Here is a 25,366-nt window from a genome sequence, read left to right on the forward strand (position 1 = left end):
AAAAATCTACTCCTGGATCATTTTACATCAGAGGGCCCAAATACATTCGGCCCAAGCGCGGCCCGAATGATGATTGAATTGGCTAAAAGTATTCATCATTTTTCTGAAACAAATGTCTGAAAGACGTTCTATTATTTTTACAGTATATAACTTCAAACACATTATTTGATGGTGAAGATTTCTGTGGCAAACTTTTTTTTACCAACAGAATGCCATAATTATATAGAAACTATACCAATTAATTCTTAATTTGAGTAGAACTATACTCAAATGTCTTGAGCAAATTCTTATATTTAAGTCATATAAATAAAAATAAAATATAAGAAAGAGGGATTTTTATACAGCAAATATAAATCATTAACAAAATAATAAATATTTTATACTCGTAATAAAAAAATTTAAAAAAAACATTGACTAAAAGTTTATATTTTTTATTTTTGAATTTTTAGAATATTATGTAGGGTTAGTGATGAAAGTAAACTTGGATTGGATTGTGATTTTTATGTTTATTAGGTTTAAGTCTCAAAATTTCTAACATCACACAATGTCAAATTTTAAAAAATGTATCAAATTATATGACCTATTGACAAGTGCACTAGGTATTTGTAGTATAATCGAATGGAAGGTACATCTTCATAAGGATTTAACAAAAATATTGGTAGTTTGTTTTTTAGGTTTTTATATTTGAAAAATATTTGTAATAGTATATATTATATAGATTGAGTGGAGTGAAAGTTATAAGTAGATTTCATCTCATCATCTTCCAATGCACAACTATTGATCTTACTTATATACTTAGACAACTCATTCATTGTCTTGGAAGTGCTATTTAAATGTAACTCTATGTCAACTTTTGACACCTAGAGCCTAAGATCATCAAATTTCAATATGATTCTTCAATAACTGTTTGAATGAATCACTTACATTAAGATCAAAACTCTAATCAATTAGAGCCTTACATATATTCCTTGCATATAAAACTTTAAGGATAATTAGTTAGACCACAACTTGGAGCCAATTTCCACTCGATCTCAAGTCAATGAAATAAGATTAGTAATCAGTTCATCCAACAACAAACACAAACTAATTCACAAACAAATATAATAAAAGCACAAATAAATATCCAAGAAGTAGAAATACAAACAATTATAATTGATTACATATAACCTTGACAATAGATAGTTAATCTACTCATGGAATATTGCAATGCAACCCCAACAACATTTAGATACAAACTCATTCCTTCTCTACTACTACATATTTGATCCTTTATTCAATGCATAGAACGAGGACATGAGATCTATATTTATAATCTATTTAGGGCAATGCTCAATTTCAGCTTTGGCACTTGAGCCACAAAGATTCTATTTCAAATCTTTCCAAACTGTCTTTTTTAAGACTTAAGCTGTACATTTTGGATTCAACTGGTAAATGTTACATTTCATATACCGAAGTCTTCATCACTTAGCTTCATATTTAATACTTAAGGTTTTCTTTGCAATGAGTTTGCTTGTACGACTTAAGTCTCAACTACTAATATCAGTTTATTCTAGAATTGGTTTCATTTTATCCATTTTATTTATTTTTTTTCACTTTAATTTTATGTTAATATAAAAAACTACAAAACATACTAATTAATATGAATTAAACGTAATATAAAAAAAATAAACGTCAAAATTATTTTGAAATTTACTTAGGACACTATAATAATACAAATTATACTTCAACTTAACCCGAAAATACAATGAAACTTTTTAAAAAGAAATAGAACACAAATATATTGTTTTTGTCTAGTCACGTTTAAATAAGTAATAGTTTTGATTCTAATTTTAAAATGTATCACATGAGTTAACTTAAATTATATTTTAATTATATATTTTCTAAATATAAGTTTTATAAATACAAGACGAACAAATTTATTTGCAAAACATGTCTTATAATGAATTTTCATAAGCTTATACGAGATATATAAAAAAAAATTATATAGCTTAACGAAAGCTTTTTATTTTCATGAGATGAGCTAAAAACAACTTAAATAAATGTTAGATTTATTTTCAGATGGAAAGTTAAAAATATCTTAATAAAGTGACAGTTAACAAGTACATATATAAATGAATAATGTTCAGAAAAGTCCATTGTTTCAACATTGTCCTTTCCTTCACTAATATGGCTAAGCCTAGTTTGTCTAAAACTTGCTTGAGATGAATCTACCGTAGAGGCAAAGTGTCTTCGTGAAGCATATATTTTAATTTTCTAATTTTCCCTTCCTCGTTACCATGGAAAGAAATCTACGCTCGATTCAGTTGAATTAGAACCATCATCGTTATTAAATCTCATTTTTCGACTAGGGCCAATAATTTCTATCCATGCTTTTTAGAAGTAAATCGGTCCCTATTAGGACAAAGTGGAAAGAACATTTAAAGTCAATAATTAATTAGGGAGTTTTAAAACACACCTAACTTCAAAACTTTCGTAACTTTCCAAGCAACTTCTCTGTCACCTCCTCTCGAAATGCTCCTTGCTCCCGTCAACAAAACATAATATTTTCTTGTCTTCTCTAGACTTAAATCTTTATCTCTTTTTTTTTCTTCAATTCCCTCTTTTTTTTTTATTCTTATGTTGTTGTATATTTCTTCAGCATATTGATTACTTCTTTATTATATTTTTATCCCTAAGGAAAAATTATGATTTATAGACCGAATGTAAATCTTTCTATTTACAATTTGAATCTGATTTAATTCATCTAACTTTTGTAGGAGATTTATTACCAACGAAACATGAGTTGGTCATATTAGAAAATACACATTATTTTTAATATAACTGCAAAATTTAATGTTATCATGTCTTTCTTTTTACATGTTACTCAACTTTTTTTTTCATTTAATGTTAAGACTTTTAATTTATATTTAATTTTTTAACATGATCTGCTCCCATATTTGAGCTACTAATATCATTTTCCTACAAAAATAAATGTTGCAAAACTTTCACATAAAGAAACTCAAAACAAAATGATAAAAAGATAGAGAAAAACCGAGAGAGAGAGAGAGAGTTGTTTGAAAATAAGATATTTTCCATATTTAAAAAAAAAATTACAAGTATTATGTATGAGGCTGAAGAGTTACTACTCACGTAATTAACGTCTAACTTACTCCTAAAAGTTATAAAGTATAAAGGCATATACTTTGTATTTATAATATGGACAATTTTTCAAAGCTAGATACTGTATTTGGTAAATTATAAAAGGTTTTACAAATTTTTGATAAATTGTTCTAACTCTAATGATTTTTTAATTGAAGTCATCATGAGTTTTAACAATTTTGTCTTAAAATTATAAAAAGTGAAATCATAGTTATTTATAACAACTTATTTATGAATACGTTGAGTGAAAATTATTAGAACTCATGATGACTATTAATTTGAATTAAAGTATTTATAATTGATAACAATTTTCTATTTATAATGAACTAAAGTTGTGAGAATTCATGAGACGTCAGTTATATTGAATTTTTTCTCAAAACAACTGAAATTATCATACATAATGACTTTGGTTTTAATTAGAAATCGTCATAAATTATTATCATAGGTCATAACAATTTCACATTTTAAAAAATTTATAAAGAAATCATTAGAATTTTTAATGAGTTTCAAATTGAACAAGTGATAACGACTTCAATTTATTAAATTTTTTTTCAAATAATTGAAGTTGTTATAAATCATGACGACTTTGATTCAAATTGAAAATAGTCATCAATTCTAACTATATTCCTTAAACGAACATTTTTTTCAAAATTTTATGAAAAAGTCCTAAAATTCATGACGAGTTAAATTGAAAAGTCATCGTAACTCTACTACTTACTCTAAATATGTAAAGAAAATAAAGAAAAAAAAAGTCTAACTACCCAATTTATATAAATTACGTGGTAAAATACCCCCGTTTTTAAAATTTGCCTTTATAAAAGGAGAATGCACTCATAACTCTTACTTCAAAGTATCTTGAATGACGAGGATGTTTGAAGATTCGTATTTCGTATTTATGAGCAAAGGGCTTGGTAGAAAATTTTCGACTTCCCAACCAATAGCATACCTAGATGTAAACTTTTTCTGCCACCCAGTTTTAACTTGTGTTATAATTATCACGAAAGAGGTTTTACGAGGTTTTCATAGCCAGCCCCTACTCTGTATTTCATTACATAAATATAACAACACTGAAGATACTTAATTTGTGTCAGTAGCCAATATGAATTTTCATACCCAAACTTCCAAAGCAGTATCAAATGTTTTGCTTCGGCATTCTCCAACAATCTTGCTTCTCTTCATTGGCGCTCAGGTTGCCTACAGTTTCCAAAATACAACTGTTGGCGTGCTCATTGATGTCAATTCAAAGACAGGAGAACAACAGAGAATGGCCATGCAAATTGCAGCTCAACGTTTCAACAATGATTCACAGAACCACTATATAAAACTTTTCTTCCGCGACTCTGGTGGAATTCCATTACAAGCAGCTTCATCTGGTGAGCACTATTTGATGATGAACTTTTCGGTTTTAAACTTCTTTTCACTTAATCACGTATAAGATATATTGCTTCTTCTGCTTTCCAGCTGAAGAACTAATCATTAAGAAAAAAGTTGAAGTCATTCTTGTCATGGGGACATGGCAAGAAGCAACTCTAGTTGCTGACCAGGGAAACAGTGCTCAAATTCCAATTATTTCATTTTCTTCTCCCCCAATGATCCCTCCTGATTCAATGCAACATCGTTGGCCCTTTCTGATTCAAATGGCAAAAGATCAGGCTGCACAAATAAACTGCATTGCAGATATTATCCATGAGTTCAATTGGCGGAAGGTTATAGCTATATACGAAGACAACCCTTACAGTGGTGATTCTGGAATGTTAAGCCTCTTTTCTGAGGCTCTCCAAAAGGGTGACTCACAGATAGAGAACCGGTTAGTTCTTCCATCGTTCACTTCTTTATCTGATCCGAAAGGGTTTGTTCTGAACGAATTGCTTGAGCTTTTGCCACTGCAATCTCGTGTTTTTGTTGTACTTCAAGCAACATTCCCAATGATAACCCATTTGTTCAGAGAAGCTAAGAAAATTGGATTGTTGGGGAAAGATTCAGCTTGGATAATGAACGAGGGAATCACAAGTATGTTAGACTTTGCAAACAAATCTGTTTTGTCCTCTATGGAAGGTGCTTTAGGAATCAAAGCCTATTATTCTACAAGTTCTCTTTCTTATAAGCAATTGCAGGATGATTTCCAACCTGAGCATGCAAAACCAGGATCAGATGCATTACAAGCTTATGATAGCGTTACATTAATCACAAAGGCCTTGGAGAGAATGAATGGGAAATCTAGTAATTCAATGGTGTTCTTGGAAAAATTGTTATCTAGCGATTTCAATGGTTTAAGTGGTAATATAAGATTCAAAGATGGTCATCTATTCAACACTCCGGTGTTGAGAGTGATAAACGTGGTTAACAAGGAATACAAGGAATTAGATTTTTGGACCCCGAAATTGAAGTTCGGTAAATCTCTTAAAATACTGAAAGACAGAGAAACAAAAGGTGATTATGCTACAAATATCTCACTTGGTCCAGTGGTTTGGCCAGGAGGCCTAACTTCTACTGCTCCTAAGGGATGGAAACTGCCGACTTACGCAGAACCTTTAAAAGTGGCAATTCCTATAAACCCTGCTTTCGAAAATTTCCTGAAGGAAGACCCTCCAAAGAAATATGATGGTTTCTGTATTCGTCTTTTCCTCGAGACAATAAAAATTCTGAGTTACAAGTATGGTGACATTCCCTATGTATTTGAGTCCTTCAATGAATCCTATGATAAACTTCTACTGAATGTAATAAACAAGGTAATGCCTATTGTTCAAATTTCTCAACACAAAATGCTTTCTAGTATTCTTTGAAGTTTAAATTGTGTCCTCCTTTTAGACTTTCGTGATTATTTGTTTCATGACCAATTGATTAACACAGAACCCTCATAGAAAATTGAATAACTGCAGTCCCACCATGCTATTGTCGGAGATTTAACAATACTCGCCAACCGATCAAAGGATGTGTCGTTCACTCAACCATACACTGATTCGAGCTTATCAGTTATATTTCCAATAGAGACTGAAGGATCGATGTGGTTGTTTAAGCAACCCTTTAGCTGGGAAATGTGGCTTGCTACTATTTGCATTCTCATCTACACAACGTTCACCGTATGGTTCCTGGAGCATGAGTTCAATCCAGATTTTGGTGGTCCATTGGAAAATCAGATCAGCACCACACTGTGGTTTGCCTTTTCTTCTCTATTTTTTGCTCACAGTAAGTATAAATATGCAAATAATGAAAACTCTATCACATTCTTTTTCGTTATATGATTAGTGATTTCTAGATTTTTTCTTCAATGTGCCTCAGGGGAGAGAATAAGAAGCAACTCTGCACGAGTAGCAGTTGCTGCATGGCTTTTTCTTGTGTTTGTTCTAAACTCAAGCTACACTGCCAACCTTTCCTCAATGCTAACTGTCAAACGATGGTCACGAAGAGATATTGAGTGGCTAAAGCAAAACAATTTATCAGTTGGTTGTGAAAACCGCAGTTCCTTTGTAAGGAACTACATGATAAATGTGTATAAGTTCCATCCAAATCAAATAATATACGTTCATGGAGAACATGACATTGTAGATAAATTCAAAAGCAAAAAAATGCATGCTCTCTTTTTTGAAAGCCCGTATGAGAGGGTTTTCTTGAACAAGTACCCCGGGGATTACACTGCAATTACAGCTGCCTATAAATTTGGAGGACTTGGCTTTGTAAGTGCTTACAACTCCGTCTCCAACCTTAGTCATGCATTTTTCACCCTCAAGTTCTGTTCCATACTATGATATCAAACTTGTTAGACATTGAACTGAAAATTGGTTTTGCTGATATATGCAGGTATTTCAAAAAGGATCTCCCATGGCTAAAGAGTTCTCTGAAGCCATTTTAGAACTAGCAGAAAATGGAAAACTAAAATCTTTGGAAGAGCAATGGTTGACTCCTCCGCAATGCTCAAACTCAAACCGTTCTCCAGAAACTGAGGGCCTGACCCTCCCCAACTTCTGGATTCTCTATGTCATGTGTGCTTTCATATGCACCATCTGCTTGGTGCTGTCTGTCAGCAGCCAAACATAAGTTGCAGATTACTAGAATGATGTGACACGGTTGAGAAATAACCTTATTTCATAAACACGTGAACATAATTCAATCTTCATGTCTAGCATCTAATGTTTAGTTATGGACTTAAGGTAGTGGCGGTGTTTTTTCCATAAACATTGTCTTACATGTCTTCTGAGGTTTAATTTCAAAGAATTTCACGAAATAACTGACTAGCAAGTGATTTTTTTCTTCATTGCTCCAAGAGTGGACGTTGAGAAAGCAACATAGTTTTTTGTGTTTAAGAAAAGTTTCATTGTATTGGACAACTATTTTATTGCTTTACAATAAAAGTAGATAAAGGAAATAACAATCCACAATAGATACATGAGGTAAGAATTGTTTTCTAAATTCTGTATATTTTCTTTAACCACGCTCCCATTACAATGTAATGACCTAGATGACTTTTAAAATTTTGAAATATACAACTTAAAATATATTAAAATGTTTTTGAATTACATATTCTGAAAGAGGGAAAACGTATATTTCGGAATGAAAATTCCAAAATATGTAATTTGAAACTGTTTTTTAACATCAATTATTCTGCAGTATTCTATCATTAATATTTCATTATAAAATGATATTTCTAAAATAATTCAAAATGTTTATATATGTGAAACATGAAATTGAAAATCTTCGAACATGTTTTCCGGAAGCTTATTTTCCAAAAGCATGTCTTAACTGTTATGGTTTAGTTCAGTGTAAATGGTAACGGAAGTTGATATTAGTGAGAATAACAACAATAATCTTCAAGATTTTCTCTTATCAAATTCTTCTTCAGTTAAGGCTTGATAAAATACCTACATGCACTTTATTTTTCTAATAGGTTAAAAAATTAGTTTTAAATATAGAAGTATTAAAATGACAAATAATAATGGTACAAAAGAATATCATAAAGGCTTTCAGAAGCCTGTACCCAACTTTTCTCTAATCTCTAGTGGTGGAAACAATGTTTCCTTCTGTTTTAAATTATTGTAAAAATGTTAGTTTAGTAACAAAAAAATGCGTTAGAGTTTTTCAGAATAATGAATTTAAAATAATTATAAGATACAAGATTGACTGGATTTTAATTTATTTTGTATGCTTTAGAATGTGTATAAACAATAGTAGAAAAACATATAGTTTTTATTCTGTAAGTACTATAACAAAGTCCATTGCGAAAGTCCACGGAAAACATAAGGCTGATATTGCAGCAGAATCATTGCCACACATCATGTTTTAATATTTCAATTTGAGTTATATATTTTGTAATATTTTATATTACCTGACTTTTCATATTTGTAGTAGTTACGTTGGCCAACATAAATTCCCATATCCCTGCATCCAAGGGAGTCCAAATCTTATAATGTCATACTCTAAATGTCAAATGCTAAATGTTAAATGGTAAATGCTGTATAGGCGAAGACCGACTTCTGATTTGCTTGGTATGTCTGTTTGTGGTGGAGGTAAAGCTGATTTTAAGTTTGGGGTGAACTGCTCTTGTTGTCCACATGTTCTAGGTCCCATCCGACTTACTCCTTCCAAGAAATGTCTTTTGGCAAATGTTACATCTCATGTTTCTCCGAAAATCAGAACAATTATCCCAACGTATTCTACGTTTCTACAAGTCTACTCTTGCAAACTAGTGGATATGAATGTTCTGTCGGTATCTGTTTGGAGTGTATAGGACGCCTTCGATCATTCAAAATCAAAAATTCCTGCGTGCTCCGTCAATCCTCAACATGGAAACTTTAAAACCACACTTTTAGAGTATTTTTTTGGAAGTCCCAAGTTGACTAGAGAGTTAGGCATAAAGTCCACTTCTTAATATAGTATTAGAACCATTATCCTAGCGATATTTCTTGTGGGCATTTCTGTTCCACCCGTCGGGCCACTATCGGACCATCCATTTCTACTGTCACGCTCGAGATGTCGATATTTCTTGTGGGCATTTCTGTTCCACCCGTCGGGCCACTATCGGACCATCCATTTCTACTGTCACGCTCGAGATGTCTATATCTCGGCGTGAAGGAATGGGTTGGAACTCCCACATCGACTAAAAATAAGACCAAATTATAATATATAAGTTGGGTTCAAACCTCTCATTACAAATTGATTTTGTGGGGTTGAATTAGGCTTAAAGCCCACTTTTTAATACTTTTATTAAAAAAATTTAGATAATGGATTTATGATTTTTATATGTTATTCATCTTAGCTATTATTACTCAATGTAGGGAGTTCAAACTTAAATTCTTGACTATATAAATTTCTAAATAACACTTTTTTTAGATTTAGGATGTAAACATGAATACATTAAAAAAAATTATAAAATAATTTATATAAATAAAGAATATTAATATATAAAAAGGAAAGTGATGTCATCTTAGTAATTCATAATTACGATTATCACAATTTACAAACGGTGTCTTACAATCATAACAAAGAAATATAAAATTTGTTAAATCATGATTCCAACTACATAATTGCTATGGTAGAAATCCTTAAAACAAGCGTAGACTCTACATAACTTTGAAGCATGATCAAATTTCTGTGTAATACTGATAGTATCATTCTTTTCTCTTTTTAAATTATCATCTAGAAAAAACATGATTTCTGTAACTATAATTCATCAAAAGACAACTCTAGCAATTCAAGAAGTCAAACACCATTAGCATATGTTTCACTAATGTTCATTACCCTTGTTATCTGACATGTTAGGACGAAAGAGTGTTGGGCATGATTGAACAGTGGATTCACATTTGGAATGAAAGTAGTTTAACTCAAACTAATCATATATTTCGATCTGCAACTTCTGCTTGCTGCTACATGATATTGATACAAACTTTCCTTTATTTTGTTTTCTACCAGGTTTGTCCAAATACAAGACTAATCCTATCTACAAGCTAGTCCTCCTCACCAATTCTTCCACGCAAGTTGGAACTACACGAATATCCCTTCCTTATTTTGGTGACAAGATTCTCAGATTTGTCTTTATGTATGGAGTCAACATCCCTGTAACTGTCAAAGATTTTCCAGGTCCCCACCAGAATTCTTAGCATTAAAGTACTAATAATTTCGCTGCTTACTGCCTTCTTTTCCTCGAATTTTCACTTATATATGATATGTAATAAGACCGAGGCAGCCTATACCCCAAATTTTCAGCTAAAGGTTAATATATCATGTGAGCAAAACATATAGAAGCAAAATGCATTTCCTTTCAACTAATCCTCAAGGAATAATAATGAATTTTCTCTTCTTTTATGTACTCATCTCCCTTGTTCTTATTAATGGCTACCAAGATGAAGCTACAACAATAGACAACCAAGTTATATCTGTTGGGGCAATCATTGATGTGAATTCTCGCATTGGGAAAGAACAGAAAATGGCCATGGACATTGCAGCTCGAAGTTACAATAGCACTTCAAAGACCTACAAGATGGCTCTCTATTTCCGGAACTCCACCGACAATCCTCTTAAAGCCATCACTCTTGGTTAGTATATCTACCGTTGGCCAAGTAAAAATTTCAACTTTATATGCCTTCGGGTAAACTTTTTCAAAGGGAAAAATCTATTTTAGATTCTTCAAGATTCAATCAAAATTTGTTTTAGTCTTTCTATTTTAAATTGGTGATTTAGTCTCTATTTATAAAAGGTGGTGGATTTTTTTTTCTGATCCTGTGTACTTCATTTTGACTTAACCAAGGACGAACCCATCTTGTTTTGGAAATGTGAGAACCAAAATGATTATTATTAGAATGCAGGAACAAAAATTAGCTTTGACGAGAGTTAAAAACACAGGTTGCCTTTCCTTAAATATGTACACTGAAGAATTTGAGACCCTTTCTTGCAGCTGAAGAGATGATTGATAAGCAAAAGGTGGAAGTGATTATCGGGATGCACAGATGGTCAGAAGCAGCTCTAGTGGCTGAAATAGGAAGCCAAACTCAAGTTCCTATTATAGCATTTGCAGAACCCACCGTTACCCCGCCGTTGATGAGTAATAGGTGGCCTTTTTTGGTGAGAATGACTAGGAGTGATTTATCATATATCAAATGCATTGTAGATATAGTGAAAGCTTTTGGTTGGCAGAGAGTAGTAGCTATCTATGAAGATGATGCATATGGAGGTGACTATGGCATGCTAGCACTGCTATCTGAGGCCCTCCGGGATGTGAGTTCATCGATTGATTATCACTTAGTTCTTCCACCTATTTCTTCTCTGCATGAACCAGGAGAGTTTATACGTGAAAAACTGTTGAAGTTGTTGCAAACCCAATCTCGCGTTTTCATTGTGCTGCGATCTTCATTAGAAATGGCTATCCATTTGTTTAAAGAAGCCTCAAAAATGGGATTCGTGGACAAAGAATCAGCATGGATACTTCCAGAGAGCATAACAAATGTGCTGGACTCTGTCAACAAGTCTGCTATTTCCTATATGGATGGAGCTTTAGGAATCAAAACGTACTACTCCGAAATAAGCCCCGAGTACCCAGATTTTGAGGCTGAATTCTTGAGAACATTTTGGTCCAAGAATGTCGAGGAAGATAACCGCTACCCCGGATTTTATGCATTGCAAGCTTATGATAGCATTAAAATTGTGACCCAAGCAGTAAGCAGAATGACCAATAGAAACACTTGGAGCCCAAAGAATTTACTTGGAGAAATACTGGGTAGCAGTTTTCTTGGTTTAAGCGGTCATATTCAATTCAAAGATGGGAAACTCCAGCAGACTTCTATTTTAAGGATGGTAAATGTGGCCGGGAAGAGTTACAAGGAACTATGCTTTTGGAGTGAACAATATGGGTTCACCAAAAACCTCTCTACAGGAAAAGGTGGACATTCTGGCGCTGGTAATACAGAATGTTTCAGTGCTGTTCGGTGGCCTGGCAATCTGAAAAGGGATCCAAAAGGCTGGAATATGCCTACTAAACAAAATCGTATGAAAATTGCAGTCCGAAGCAGAACCTCTTTTTCCAAGTTTGTCAAGGTTGATTATGAACATGAGGGCGATCCTGCAACATATAGTGGATTTTGTATCGATATTTTTCAGGGCGTGCTCGACCTTTTGGGGTATGACTTGCCATACGATTATTATCCTATTGATGGAACCTATAATGATTTGGTTCAGCTTGTCTATAACAAGGTATCAAATTCTTTCCATTTTTCCAAACTCCGATAGACAGACTAATATTATTTCTTTCATCATCTTTAGTTTTCTACTTTTCTTTGAAGTGACATTCTTATCATTTTGTAAGATATCATATTGCTCCAATTTGGCTAAACTGCATTTCAATTGAAAATTTGGTTGGTCGTCATAATTATAATTTGTACTAAATACTACTTCGTTATTTTAAATTTAGAGTATCATTTCGTCCCTGCTTTATTGATTTGGACTACTTTTTTTTGTTGCCCCTTGGTTAAATAATGATGGAAGAGTTATGATGCCGTAGTTGGGGACATGACCATACTAGAAGAAAGAATGCAGTATGTGGATTTTACAGTGCCATATGCAGAATCAGGGTTGACAATGGTAGTTCCATCAAAGTCTAAAGAGTCGGCATGGATGTTCACAAAGCCCTTTACCTGGGAAATGTGGATGGTTACGGGTGGCATCTTGATTTACACAATGTTAGCAGTTTGGTACCTTGAGAGGGAATTCAATCCCGAGTTTCATGGCAATTGGGGCAGCCAAATCAGCACAGCTCTTTGGTTTACCTTCTCCTCTTTGTTTTTCGCTCACAGTGAGTATCAACGTTAGAGTTCCAAGCAATTTTTATTTTCAATAGAATTAAGCATGAGAACCAGTAATGAGTTAAACTCAAGTAATGGTGATTTTCGTCATGCAGGGGAAAAAATGCAGAGCAACTTAACTCGCATCGTGATGGTCTCATGGCTCTTGCTAGTTCTGATCCTTAACTCATCCTACACTGCTAACCTTTCTTCAATGCTCACGGTTAAACAACTGGAACTGAATGTCCCAGATATTCAGCTGTTGAAGAGGAACAACAAGACAATTGGTTGCGATGGTGACTCATTTGTTAGGTCGTTCCTAGAGAAAGTAGAAGGGTTCCCGCCTGGGAACATAAAAAATATCACTGATGAATACACGTATGATGGTTTTTTTCAAAATAACAGCATAGCAGCTGCCTTTCTTGAACTCCCATACGAAAAGGTATTCATCACTGAATACTGTAACAAATACACCGGTTCCACTCCCAGAACCAGATTTGGAGGACTGGGCTTTGTAAGTGATAATACTAGTGCATTTCATTTCATTCCATTCCATTCATCATTACACGAATTCAAATTCTTAGTGTGAGTGTTTATGCAGTTTTTCTTTGTTGCTTGAGCTATGGTTTTCTATTTGAAAAATGTTAGAGAATCAGACTTTTCCCATTAGATTTTAAGAGACAATTGCACATAATTATCTTTATAACCATCTAACTCAGTCAAAATATAGAGTAAATTTTTTTTGGATGTCTATCTACTATTACTCTTCCAGTTATGACAGTTTTCAAATAACTTAGCACAGATGTTCCAGAAAGGATCGCCAGTGGCCAGAGATGTGTCAAAAGCTATATTACATATGTCAGAGAATGCAGAGCTGAAGAGGTTGGAGGAGAAGTGGTTGATTAGCTCCGGCAAGTGCTCCAACACGACCTCCGACACCAACAACCCGGAAAGTTTGAAGCTAAGAAGTTTATGGATTTTATATGTCATCTCTGGTGCTACTTCCACCATTTGTCTGCTACTATCAACCATCCAATCTCTGGTAAAATCAACTAAGCAACGCCAACGCGTGGCACCAGAAGGCAATGACACCCCAGATTATCAAAATGCGTGGGAAAAGGTGATTGCACATGTAAAGCAGATTTACAACAAAAAGATCAATAATTCAAGAGAGACACGGACACAGGTTGTTACTGATTTTCTTCCAGACAGGGTCACGAGAGCATGACCGGTTCCCCAGTGCCTGAAAATTCAATGCTCCCTTCTCCATCACCAGGGTTACACATGACAACACAGACATAGGAATCACCAACACTTCAAAGTAGTTGCTTTTTCTTTTACTTTTAAACATTTTCTGTTAGCAAAACATATGTAAGTGCCTCGTGAATTGGCAACATGTAAATAGACTTTTCTCGAATAACAACTTCGATAGTTCATAACTGGCTCTTCAATTCTCCCAATGTGGTAAAAAGAATCGTTCAAGAAGCTGCGTTGGCGACTATTCTAACTGAGACTACCAAAAATGTAGCCATAGTTACGACCTTCATCAATATGTATGAAACATACGTTCAGTGCCGGAGTTTCTTTTCAGCCCTATTCCTCTCACCAGATCTATTATTTTCGAAATTTTTTCTTTAAAACAAGAATTAAATCTTAGTGTTGTTAGTAATTAAATAAAATATAATTGTTCTATATTATTTATTTGTGTACAAAATAAAAGTGGGGGAACTATTTTATAATTGGTAGAAAATAAATTCTCTTATATAAACATTAGACATTAAAATTAGACTTAACTTAAATATATTATTTTAGTTTCAAAATTATTAATTAAGATACTCCACTGCAGAGATGCGAACATTCCCGGAAAATTATGTTTACAGAAGGAGCAAAAGTCTGTGTAACTACAACATATAATTTTCGGATTAATGGTAAAGATAAATTATATATGATACAATTGAAAGAAAATGCATAATATTTATCAATTTTTTATATGACTAAAATTGGTAGCAATTAAATACTAACAAATTAAACAAAATTAAAAAAAAAATCAGAGGCTAAAAGTAAGTGTAATAAAAAAATAAAAAGACTAAATTTAAAAAAATAGAAACAAAAATTATAAATTTTGTAAAATTGGACCAAATACTGAAAATAAATACACGTAATAAAAAGGAAAAATATTTAAGCATAGGAAAAAAAATAACCCAACAAGATAGATAAAAGATGGAACTGCAATTGGTGTGGCCGTTTAGGTGTAGGGTTCCACGTGTGGGAGCAGGAGGCGTAAGCAGAGGAATACGAATTGGGAGCGCCAGAGTGAGAAGAAAAACAGTGAAGGCAATGCGAGCGGTGGTTCAGCGCGTGGCCTCTGCCTCCGTCGAGGTCGAAGGCCGCATAGTCTCCGAGATTGGCCCCGGCCTTCTAGTCCTCGTAGGAATCCACGACACCGATTCCGAGGCGGACGCCGATTACATGTCATCTTCATTTCTTCGCCCCTTTCATTCCAATTTCAAATTCCCGTTACTCAAATTAGTTTTGCTCTTTTAACAGATGCCGAAAGGTCTTGAATATGAGGCTGTTCCCAAATGAAAATTCGGGTAAAGCGTGGGACCACAGCGTAATGCAGAAAAATTATCAGGTTTTGTTGGGTGAGTGAGTGATCCGTGCTAGCATTTTCAATCTCAGTTATGGAATGTAAAAATTTACTTATTTATTTGCTGACTAATGATTTATTTATTGATTTTGTCTTTTTAACAGTGAGTCAGTTTACGTTGTATGGATTCTTGAAGGGTAACAAGCCGGATTTTCACGTTGCGATGGCGCCTCAGAGAGCCAAACCATTCTATGCCTCTTTGGTTGACAGGTTTAGAAGCGCCTATAATTCTGACGCAATCAAGGGTATGGTATCTATACGTTTCTTGATACTTTCTCTTCTCCTTTTGTAATTAATATGTTAGTTTATGGAATTTAATTTCCGTCATTTTAAACAATTTTAGTTGGTTAATTAATTATAAATAATTGTTAAAATGACTTTTACTTTCTATTTGAACAGAGGAAAGAAAATGCGATTTCTTCTGGTAGAAAGAAAATATGAAAAGAATTGAGTAAAAATATAATTGGGAAGTTGTATGATTGGAAAAATAAAGAGAGAGAAAAATATATATTTATTTAAAAATTTCTTTAATCCTTTTTGCAGCTTTTCTAAATAATTGGTGTGTGTAATTGATTATGGTAATTCTTAAAGGATTATACTAACAACATACATGGTTTGTAAATACATGTCACATTATCAATTTTCCCTTCATATAGTAATGATATGCTTCTACCATCCTTCCACATTGAGTTTTTTTTTTTTTTTTTTAATTATAGAATAATATCTATACTGGAAGAGTTTTATAAGGATTTTATTTTAGTTGAAATAGATCTTATTAGGTAAGATCACTTTTAAGCAATTGACATTGTATGTTTTAATGAATTTTATTTCAATTGAAAGGAGCTTATAAAAATCTACCGTCTAGGGCGCTTTAGGGAATGAATCACGAATGTCAATAAACAGAATACTTTTTTCTACTTTCAACTAATTTTGCCGATGAAATTTCACGCTATTTGTTCAATTTTTTTTTAAAGATTTAAAGTGCATTCAAAACATACATGCATTACCAAACCCTAAAAATTACCTTCTTGCAATTCACTCTCATTCGTTGTTTTGTCTCATCTTTCGGTGATAAATTGAAATAGCTATTCGTTTTTTTTCCATTAATATATTAAATATACAGGTTACAACTTTTAAGTATTTAATGTAGTTAGAACTTAATATAGCATGCTATAGAATGTACAATAGTACATATAGTGAGTTGGATTGAAATGTCGTACACGTTTTCCTTTGCAAGGACTCAGGGTATTTATGAACTTGCCATTAATTATTTTAACTTTTCTCTCTTCCATGACAAAGCAGTGGAACTAATATTAACAGGTTGTGTATTGGTCATCAAGACGAATTACAGTAGAATCTTTTCGTGCACTCTATTAAATGAAGTTAATGTTAATTCAGAAATTTGGTTGACATGCAATGTCCAATTCCCTCATTCATTCTTATCATCGTTATAACAGTCAAGTCTTTATGCTGATGGCTAATTAAATTATAGTAAAACATAATTTTCTGAATACCTAAGATCATGCTGACTGTACAATTTGATTCCCTTGACCTAATAATTAGTTTCTTTATGTGACTTTGTATTTGTTGCTAGGAGTTTTAGTTGTATTTGTTGCTAGGAGTTTTAGTTGTATTTGTTGCTTTGTATTTATTCATACAAGATCTGGTGAAACCCTATCTTAAGCTCCTTTCAATTTGAAATGCAGATGGTGTATTTGGAGCAATGATGAAGGTAAAAAATATGCCACTCAATCACCGTGCAGGTCTCTTAGTTGATTGACAATTTGTAATGATGTCTGTGTTAACAATCCTCCCATTTGTAATGGGGAGCAGGTAAATCTGGTCAACGATGGACCAGTCACCATGCAGCTTGATTCACAAACATCCAAGTAAGTTGATGATGTTACTTTAATTCTGAACCTGAGATGTTGTTTGTCCTTTCTGTTATTAGAATTTCATTAACAATTCACATAATCCAGGAATACCGTTGATGCAACAGAGTCTTAATCAGTGACCGATCTGGCTTTACGAAATTGAGGTTGAATTAATGATCAAATTGTAAGGCATTATAGTTTTGTTCATTGTATTTGAAGTTTTGTCTCCCCCAATGCAGTGATCCCATTTTGTAACATTATTTAGTTTAAAGAATGCCTTAGAGTTCGATTGTCCCTGTCCCTCCTGCCTTAAATAATATTTTTGGACAAAACAAACTAATACTATATCAGATGACTACTAATCGGTTACCTGTTTCGAGATCCGGTGGTCATATGCCAAGGGTCTATTTGTATACTAATCAGAAGGGTTTTTTCTTTTATTAAAAAAAGTTTTTTAAATAAGTAATTATAAAAAATATTTCTAGGTATCCAAATAAGCTCATGATTTATAACTGACGAGGTTTTCAACATTTTTTGCTGTGATTATTTACTAGTTCGTTGCACCTAATTTCCGACAAGTTTTGGCCCCGGAGTTTAATTATATTGCTGCGAAAGCACCTCGTCAGAGGGAAGATGTGACCTAGAAGGAAACAGTTTATAATTTCAACGTGACAACTGTTGGTGGTCATATTTTTCTTATAAACAATAGTTGAAAACGATTGGCTACAGTAATGGCTTAATTTGTGCTTTCAAACAGCCCCTTAATAAACCACAAGACTTTTATAAATTTTTATTTGATAAAAAAGGTTACAATTTAAGCTATTCAAAAAGTCTTTTAAGTGTAATGACTGCTTTATTTAATTATTTATAAGAAGTGGTATTGTTTTTACTATTATTAACTTATACTAAATATTATAATTTATTTAAAATGTGTCTCGCTATAGCTGTCAAAACGGGTTATCCGATTTGATTCGGTCAGTAAGCCAATCAAATCCGGTTCATTTATTAGCGAGTTAGAAAAATTCAAATCCGGCCCAACCTACAACGGATTGGTAGGTAAACGAATTGGTTTACTGACTCACTTAATTACAATTTTTTTAAAAAAAAAATTTACAAACCTTTTATAATTTAAATCTAAACAAATTTTACTTTCAAATTTCACTCGGTGGTTAATTAATTATGAAAATAATGAATTTAAATAATTTTTTCAAGCAAAAGTAATAATAAATATTTTTTTAATAAAATTAAAATTTAATTTTAATAAAATAAACTTAGGTAGGTGGGGTTGGTGGGCCAATCCGGCCCATCACGGGTTCAACCCATATGAGCCGGGTTTAAATAAGTCGGGTTTAAATCTGACCCGCATAAAAAATATACAATTTTTTCAATTCCAATTGGGCTCGAATCCGTGGGGGGCTGAGCTAGCCCGCGGATTGTAACCCATTTTGACAGCTGTCTGACTATTGATCTATATACAAAAATAAATTTAAAAGGTTATTAAGGAATTAATTTATTTCTTGCTTAAAAGTTCTATTTTAAAATAAGATATTGTTGATGTAATATAATAAGCGCATAATTATACATATATAGAGAGAGGACAAATGTTAATTAATCAAGACGATAAAACAATTTCTAATTTATATTCTCTCAAATTGAAGTGGTTAATGAAGGAGTAAGAATTTTCTAAGAAAGTGATGGAGTGAATGAAGAATAGTCTTCCCACCAATATTTGCAACTTCGAAACTGTATAGATGTAAGAGATTGATATAACATGATATGATACCAGTATTTCTCCTTTGGTTTCTTCAATTTCTTTTACATATTTTTCGTGGTCAAACTTGCTATTCTCGGCCTGTATATCAGTGCTTACAGGAAAGTTTGTCTAAGATCATATAACATATGTATCAAGTAATCAAGTGAAAATCTTGACGAAATTTTAAAAAAAAATGGAAAATTCTGTTATAATTTATTTATATATTTGTGGAATTAAATTTGTTTTAACGGATACTAAAAAAATACTTAAGAATACTTTTTAGATAACTTGATTGAAATTCAGAGGTTTTTTATCATACATCCTTGATACTGAGCACCGATATTTAAAAAAAAAATACTTTTTAAAGAAGTATCGGTGAATAATGGGACGGCTAGAAAATTACGTGTGTATGCTGGAACAAGTTGGGTGTGATATATAAATTTTTGGTGTTAAAAATAGAAAAGAAAAGGTGTGTGAGTGAATGGTAGAGAGGGACATCCCAACAACAAGTATGAAAAATTAATATTGCAAAATGAATTTGTGTGCAGAGTGAAGTTGTTGATCAAACTGAGAATGATTTGGTGGGTGTGAGCTGGAGATAGTGGCGCCTGGTCTGTTTCTTCAGATGGACCCTCTTCCATGTGAAACTCTTTCATTAACTTCATAAAATCTCATGGTTGATGCAACCTCTCACAATTCTGGCACAACCTTTTAATGTTTTCTTTCTCTCTGTCTATTTATTTCGGATAAGGATAAAATGACATGTTTTTATTTCACATCTATTATAAAAATAATATAATTATAAAAAAATGTAAATTTTTTATATTTAAAAAAAGATAATATCATATAAATATAAAATATTTGTATATATTAAAGTATTCTTTCTCATTTATTTTAGTTCAAGCAAATCACTAAATTTCACTAAATTCTTTATGCAAAATCTGCTTTCTTCATTATAAATTTTGAAAACAAGTTATGGAAACATTCCATGGATTATCAGTCTTCTATACTCTTTTTATTTTTTACTTGTATAACTCTTTATCTGTCTTTAGTACAATAGTTATGACATTTTGGTCTTAATAACTAATCTGGTTGGTGAATCGTATACTAATATATTTGGTTTTAAAACTAGTTATACTATATTTTATATATTTACAAATATTTATTTATCATGTATTATCAATAATATTCTATAAATAATACATGTGGTAAAAACCTTTTGATATAGTTTTAATATTTTGATTACAGTGTAAATTTTGCCTTTTATAATCGCATTTCATTTAATTCCTTAACTCTAAAATAATTCAAGGCCATTAACATAAAAATCATTGTCATGTTGAACTGTTCTTCTACTTTTTCTTGTTCATTTCAAAATTTCAATGGACGATTAGTAGCTCTCTAAAATGTTGACTAGGGCAATTTATGCAAGAAAGTCCAATGCTGAATCCCAATTTCTGAAAAGCTACTAACACTATAGCCACGTTTTTTGGTGGAAAAACAACATCATCATCATCAATTGTCAAATGGAATTCTATAATTGGTGTACACAAGCTGTAAGTGTTGACTACAAATTTATGATGTTGACATCGATACATGCTGTTCATTTCTCTTATAAAAAAGATTCACATGACATTACATGATAAAACTATATGAGAAAAAAATTATCAGAATAATATATGAATACTTCCTCTGTTGGAAAGATGTAATAATTAGTAAAATAAAATAAATCACTTATCTATTAAGAAAAAACTAAACAAAATCTATCATTGAAACAATTAATGATTTGTGAAAAAGGATTAACTATTCCGTTGCCGGGACTTGAACCCGGGTCTTTCGGGTGAGAGCCGAATATCCTGACCAACTAGACTACAACGGAACACTTGGTAAATGACTTACTTATTAACATTAATAAATTCGTTTTCTTTCGTTAGTTTAACAATTTCTAGTTTTTTATTTTTCGAATTAGTACTTTCATAAAGTTAATTATTTTAATTGACAAATTTCTTTAAATTAATAAAATTATGTAATTTTATTGTTACGAGCACCTTCGTTAAAAATATTTTATACTAAGACAAAATGGAAAACTATTTTAATCTTTGCATATAGACACTTGTACAACTTAACTAAATCATTGATTCAATTATGGAGTCTGTACGACTTAATTTTATAGATTTATTTTTCTGTAACACCTAAGTTAAAGTTTGTATAAAAAAGACTATTGAGATAGTTTGAACTTTGAATAGATATATAGCAGTAAAATATGTGTGTTTTCTTCTATAAAAATATGTTCTTAATTAACTTTTCTTTGATCTCATTGCTTAACGTAATGATAATTAGTTGCACAAATTAAATAACTTGTGTATAACTTATTTAAATTTATTATATGAAAGAGTAAATTTTAGGTTTAATTGCTTGTTTTGTCTCCAATTTTGTTGAAGTGTGTCAAGTTCGTCCATTCTTTTAAAAAAGTTGCAAGTTCGTCCATGTTGAGACCTCGGCAAGTGTACCGAATCGTACAAGTAATAAACCGGTAAGTCCGGAAATCGTTTTCCCAAGAGATTTGTTTTGATTCACAGAATGATTAAAGTTTACTAATTTAGCGATTAATTTTACAACACAAGTAAGATTTGCATACAGATGAAATTAAAGTGGTAAAAACAGATGAATTAAAGTTCACTGGGGTTGATTTTCAAGTTCATCACTCAAGTAATTTTTCTACTAACACAATTCCTCAAAATTAAGCATCAACATCCTAGGTGCATGCAGTCCTGATCTCTCAGATGACCGTTCAGAATCATTCAAACTAAATCCTAATCTCTTAGATAATTCAGTTATCAGATTTGCCTTAATCACAATGTCACAGATGACTAAGAATTTCCTCCTATGTCTAGGACTCGAAATCCTTTAGCAGTTCTATCCTAGGTCCGCGGTCTCATACATTTCTCAATGATTTAACCGTTCAAATAGCTCAGATTCTCATCATAGGCATGAATAATAAAGATAGAACACAAAATTCATACAAGATCATGCATTAATATAGAAATTACAAAGAGTTTCAGAAATGTACTCTCAACCCTAGTGAAATGGAGTTCTAGCTACACATATACATCATAGAAGCGATAAAGGATGGATTGGATGGTAGAAAGTGGTGAAATTCCACTCCGGAGCACCCAAAACGAGCATGGACACGAGCTGCAGAGTTCCCCCTAGCTTCTCCCCTCCAGAACTGACTGGTTTCTGCCTTTGGATCGCGTTTTTAAAGAAAGGACCTTAAGTGACTTTTCGCTGGGCGAGTGGGCTAGCTGGGCGAGTTGTTCCAGCTAGCTGGGCGAGTTGTTCCAGCTCGCTGGGCGACTGGCTCGCTGGGCCACTGGTTCCTGGTCGCTGGGCCACTGATGCGCTCTGGCTGGGCCACTGGTGCGCTCTGGCTGGGCCACTGGCTCGCTGGGCCACTGGTTCCTGGTCGCTGGGCCACTGGTTCACTTCTGGCTGGGCCTCTGGTGCGCTCTGGCTGGGCCACTGATGCACACAGGGTCTCTTTGATATTATCCAATCCTTATTCTATTGCAAAAATAAACACACAAAAGCATCAAAACACACATTTAAACATTACAAACTATACTTACATCAACAATTATATACTTTTCATGAGAATTAATACTAAAACTTACTCGAAAACACAACATTTTAAGTAACAAAAGCAAGTAAAGTTTACACCTATCAAACTCCCCCAAACTTACATATTTTCATGTCCTCATGAAAATAAACAATATCAACAGAAAAACGAACTCAACAAAGCAGTTAGTATTCCATCACATAATCTCTGTCACAAAAGTAAGGATTGTACCTACACCTCCAAATATTCAGATCAAATGTTATAACTTCTATATTAACAAGTTCTTGAATCCGAAATGATAAGACAACCAGAAAAAGAATAGTACAAATGTGCTCAATTAGTGTTTACCTCAACCTGCAAGTGTTTACACTCAAATTCACGCTCAAAGTGTTATCAACTACTTCATCAACTTTTGCAAGTCATCTCATATACACATCAAACATTCTGATTTAAATCAAAAGGACTTTCTCAGGTTATAACTTGGCTTGGCTAGAAGAAACATGGTTTTACAAGGAAACAAAACAACACTAAAGAAGAGGAGAACAAGAACATAACAACATTGAAACTTTATTTATCAACTTCCTCTTCATTCATCACATAACACATTTTTTTTCTCTAACTTTGATATAATTTTTTTTTTCATATTGCTTTTCATCAGTTTAAGACTCAACTGATTATGATTTCCCCCAAACTTAATTTCTACCTATCATCTTGACAAATATGTTTCTTGTTCTCTTCTCCTAGAGTGTTGGATAAGGTAGATTGTTCTGTAATATGCTGAGGGTTCACAAAAATATATATAAGGCTCAAACAGGATCACAAAGGATTAATATTCACATATGGGTAGTCATCTGGCCAAGTAGCTAATTTCATCAAACAAAACTGCCTTTCTCATTTCTAAACCAGAATGTATCTGTGTTAATAAGAATTATGCAAAAACCAAATTCATAGCAATAACAACTTCTCACTTGCTCTCAAAGCTTTCTCAGTACACTCAGATATTCAACTTCTGGGTCACCATCAATCAGATTCAAGAATAAATCATATATAATCATAACACAAGTTCTAAAACTCAGATTCTGCAATAACAATCTCACAATCATGCCAGTTATCATGGACAGAATTCAAAATTCAAATTCAAACTTCAAACACACATTTCACAATCAAATCATTGCAGAAACAAAATTCAATCCACACAACCAGACATATTCAGATTCAATCCAGACAACCAAAAGAACTGAAAACATAAATAGATAGAGTTAGAAAGCTGGGTTGCCTCCCAGTAAGCGCTTGTTTAACGTCTTTAGCTTGACACTAAGAAGCTCTCTGTGGTTGAACCAATGGTTTGAAATCATCCTTCATGAATATTATATGCATGGAATAAGAAGAAGGACTTATTCCGTTCAGATCAGAATTTGACCAACCTACAGCTCCTTTGTCCACTTTCAAGAATTCAGTTAACTTTTCTCCCTCCAGAGTGGATACAGCATTGCTGATGATCACAGGTTTATTGTCAGCTTTGTCAAGAAAAGCATACTTCAAATGTGAAAGTAGCAACTTCAAGTCCAGCTTCTTTTCTTTTATCTCTTTTTCATCAGATGGAATCTCCTTCAAAGCATCTAGACTCTGTATACATTCATCAATTAACTTCTCTTCATCTACAAGTAAAAATTCACAAGCATCAACAAGAGTTCTTTCAAGAGGTGATGATATGTGCATCGTCTTCTGTGCCATCATGCAGACTTCCTCAAGCTCATCAGTTTGAAAGCATGTATCTTCATCATTTGGGTGAGACATTGCTTCAAAAACATTAAAATTTACTTCTTCATTCTCAACTCTCAATTTAAGCTTTCCATCATCAACATCAATCAATACTCGAGCAGTCTTCATGAATGGTCTTCCCAAAATCAAAGGAATTTCTTTATCCTCTTCCATCTCCATGACAACAAAATCCACTAGAAATAAGAATTTGTCTACCTTTACCAACACATCTTCTACTACTCCATGTGGATATTTGATTGATCTGTCTGCCAATTGTAGAGTCATGCGTGTGGGCTTCAACTCTAATTCTCCAATCTTCTTAAACATTGACAGAGGCATAAGATTGATGCTGGCTCCAAGATCAATTAACGCTTTCCCAATAGCCAGTTTACCAATGGTGCATGGAATTGTAAAACTGCCTGGATCTTTAAACTTTGGTGGAAGCAACTTCTAAATGATAGCACTGCACTGGCCCTGTACTTCTATAGTTTCTTCCTCAATATACTTTCTCTTCTTTGTGAGCAAATCTTTCATGAATTTTGAGTAAGCAGGTATTTGTTTCAGTTCTTCTGAGAAGGGCATCTTGATTTCCAGTTTCTTGAAAATATCAATGAAACTCCTGAACTGTTTTTCCTTCTCGTTTCTAGAGAAAACCTTTGGATAAGGAAGAGGTTTCTCATACATATGTTCTTTCTTTTTCTCTCCCTCTCTCTCTTTTTCACTTTCTCTATCCTCTTTCTCTTCTTCTTCATCTCCCTGTTTACTCATCTCATCTTTTTCTTCACTCACTTTTTTCTCAATCCCTCTTTC

At 32.9% G+C, this 25,366-nt stretch overlaps 3 protein-coding genes and 1 non-coding gene across 5 annotated transcripts; 3 read left to right on the forward strand and 1 right to left on the reverse strand.

Annotated features, from left to right (window-relative positions):
• Positions 1 to 4,237: 4,237 nt before the first annotated feature.
• On the forward strand, positions 4,238 to 7,375 carry LOC108341684 (glutamate receptor 2.7-like). Its single transcript, XM_052879717.1, has 5 exons — positions 4,238 to 4,511; positions 4,600 to 5,867; positions 6,018 to 6,324; positions 6,418 to 6,812; positions 6,937 to 7,375. Exons 1-5 carry the CDS (start codon positions 4,238 to 4,240, stop codon positions 7,171 to 7,173), a joined length of 2,481 nt encoding a protein of 826 aa, XP_052735677.1. The 3' UTR covers positions 7,174 to 7,375.
• A 2,955-nt stretch (positions 7,376 to 10,330) lies between these two features.
• LOC108342158 (glutamate receptor 2.7) lies at positions 10,331 to 14,341 on the forward strand. 2 transcript variants are annotated; one of them, XM_017579876.2, is made up of 5 exons: positions 10,331 to 10,664; positions 11,024 to 12,315; positions 12,607 to 12,913; positions 13,019 to 13,416; positions 13,705 to 14,341. In XM_017579876.2, exons 1-5 carry the CDS (start codon positions 10,379 to 10,381, stop codon positions 14,128 to 14,130), a joined length of 2,709 nt encoding a protein of 902 aa, XP_017435365.1. In that variant the 5' UTR covers positions 10,331 to 10,378; the 3' UTR covers positions 14,131 to 14,341. The 2 variants fall into 2 exon arrangements, with proteins under 2 accessions (XP_017435365.1, XP_017435364.1); XM_017579875.2 differs by having other exon boundaries at positions 13,700 to 13,921.
• Positions 14,342 to 15,109: 768 nt separating this feature from the next.
• LOC108342446 (uncharacterized) lies at positions 15,110 to 17,726 on the forward strand. Its single transcript, XM_017580225.2, has 6 exons — positions 15,110 to 15,373; positions 15,450 to 15,547; positions 15,657 to 15,797; positions 17,259 to 17,284; positions 17,386 to 17,441; positions 17,532 to 17,726. The coding sequence occupies exons 1-6, from the start codon at positions 15,123 to 15,125 to the stop codon at positions 17,557 to 17,559; spliced, it is 600 nt and encodes a 199-aa protein (XP_017435714.1). The 5' UTR covers positions 15,110 to 15,122; the 3' UTR covers positions 17,560 to 17,726.
• A 3,256-nt stretch (positions 17,727 to 20,982) lies between these two features.
• Positions 20,983 to 21,055, reverse strand: TRNAE-CUC (transfer RNA glutamic acid (anticodon CUC)). The gene has a single exon. It is a non-coding gene; the product is annotated as a tRNA-Glu (tRNA).
• Between the last annotated feature and the right edge of the window lie 4,311 nt (positions 21,056 to 25,366).

Source organism: Vigna angularis, chromosome 6 (assembly GCF_016808095.1).
Source record: "Vigna angularis cultivar LongXiaoDou No.4 chromosome 6, ASM1680809v1, whole genome shotgun sequence".
NCBI classification, from domain to species: domain Eukaryota; kingdom Viridiplantae; phylum Streptophyta; class Magnoliopsida; order Fabales; family Fabaceae; genus Vigna; species Vigna angularis.

Coding starts and splice junctions, on each gene's coding strand:
- LOC108341684 (XM_052879717.1), top strand. CDS start 4,238: ATGAATTTTCATACCCAAACTTCCAAAGCAGTATCAAATGTTTTGCTT. Junction 4,512..4,599: donor ATTACAAGCAGCTTCATCTG/GTGAGCACTATT, acceptor TCTGCTTTCCAG/CTGAAGAACTAATCATTAAG. Junction 5,868..6,017: donor TACTGAATGTAATAAACAAG/GTAATGCCTATT, acceptor GAATAACTGCAG/TCCCACCATGCTATTGTCGG.
- LOC108342158 (XM_017579876.2), top strand. CDS start 10,379: ATGCATTTCCTTTCAACTAATCCTCAAGGAATAATAATGAATTTTCTC. Junction 10,665..11,023: donor TCTTAAAGCCATCACTCTTG/GTTAGTATATCT, acceptor CCTTTCTTGCAG/CTGAAGAGATGATTGATAAG. Junction 12,914..13,018: donor CTCTTTGTTTTTCGCTCACA/GTGAGTATCAAC, acceptor TTCGTCATGCAG/GGGAAAAAATGCAGAGCAAC.
- LOC108342446 (XM_017580225.2), top strand. CDS start 15,123: ATGGAACTGCAATTGGTGTGGCCGTTTAGGTGTAGGGTTCCACGTGTG. Junction 15,374..15,449: donor GAGGCGGACGCCGATTACAT/GTCATCTTCATT, acceptor CTCTTTTAACAG/ATGCCGAAAGGTCTTGAATA. Junction 17,442..17,531: donor CTTGATTCACAAACATCCAA/GTAAGTTGATGA, acceptor CACATAATCCAG/GAATACCGTTGATGCAACAG.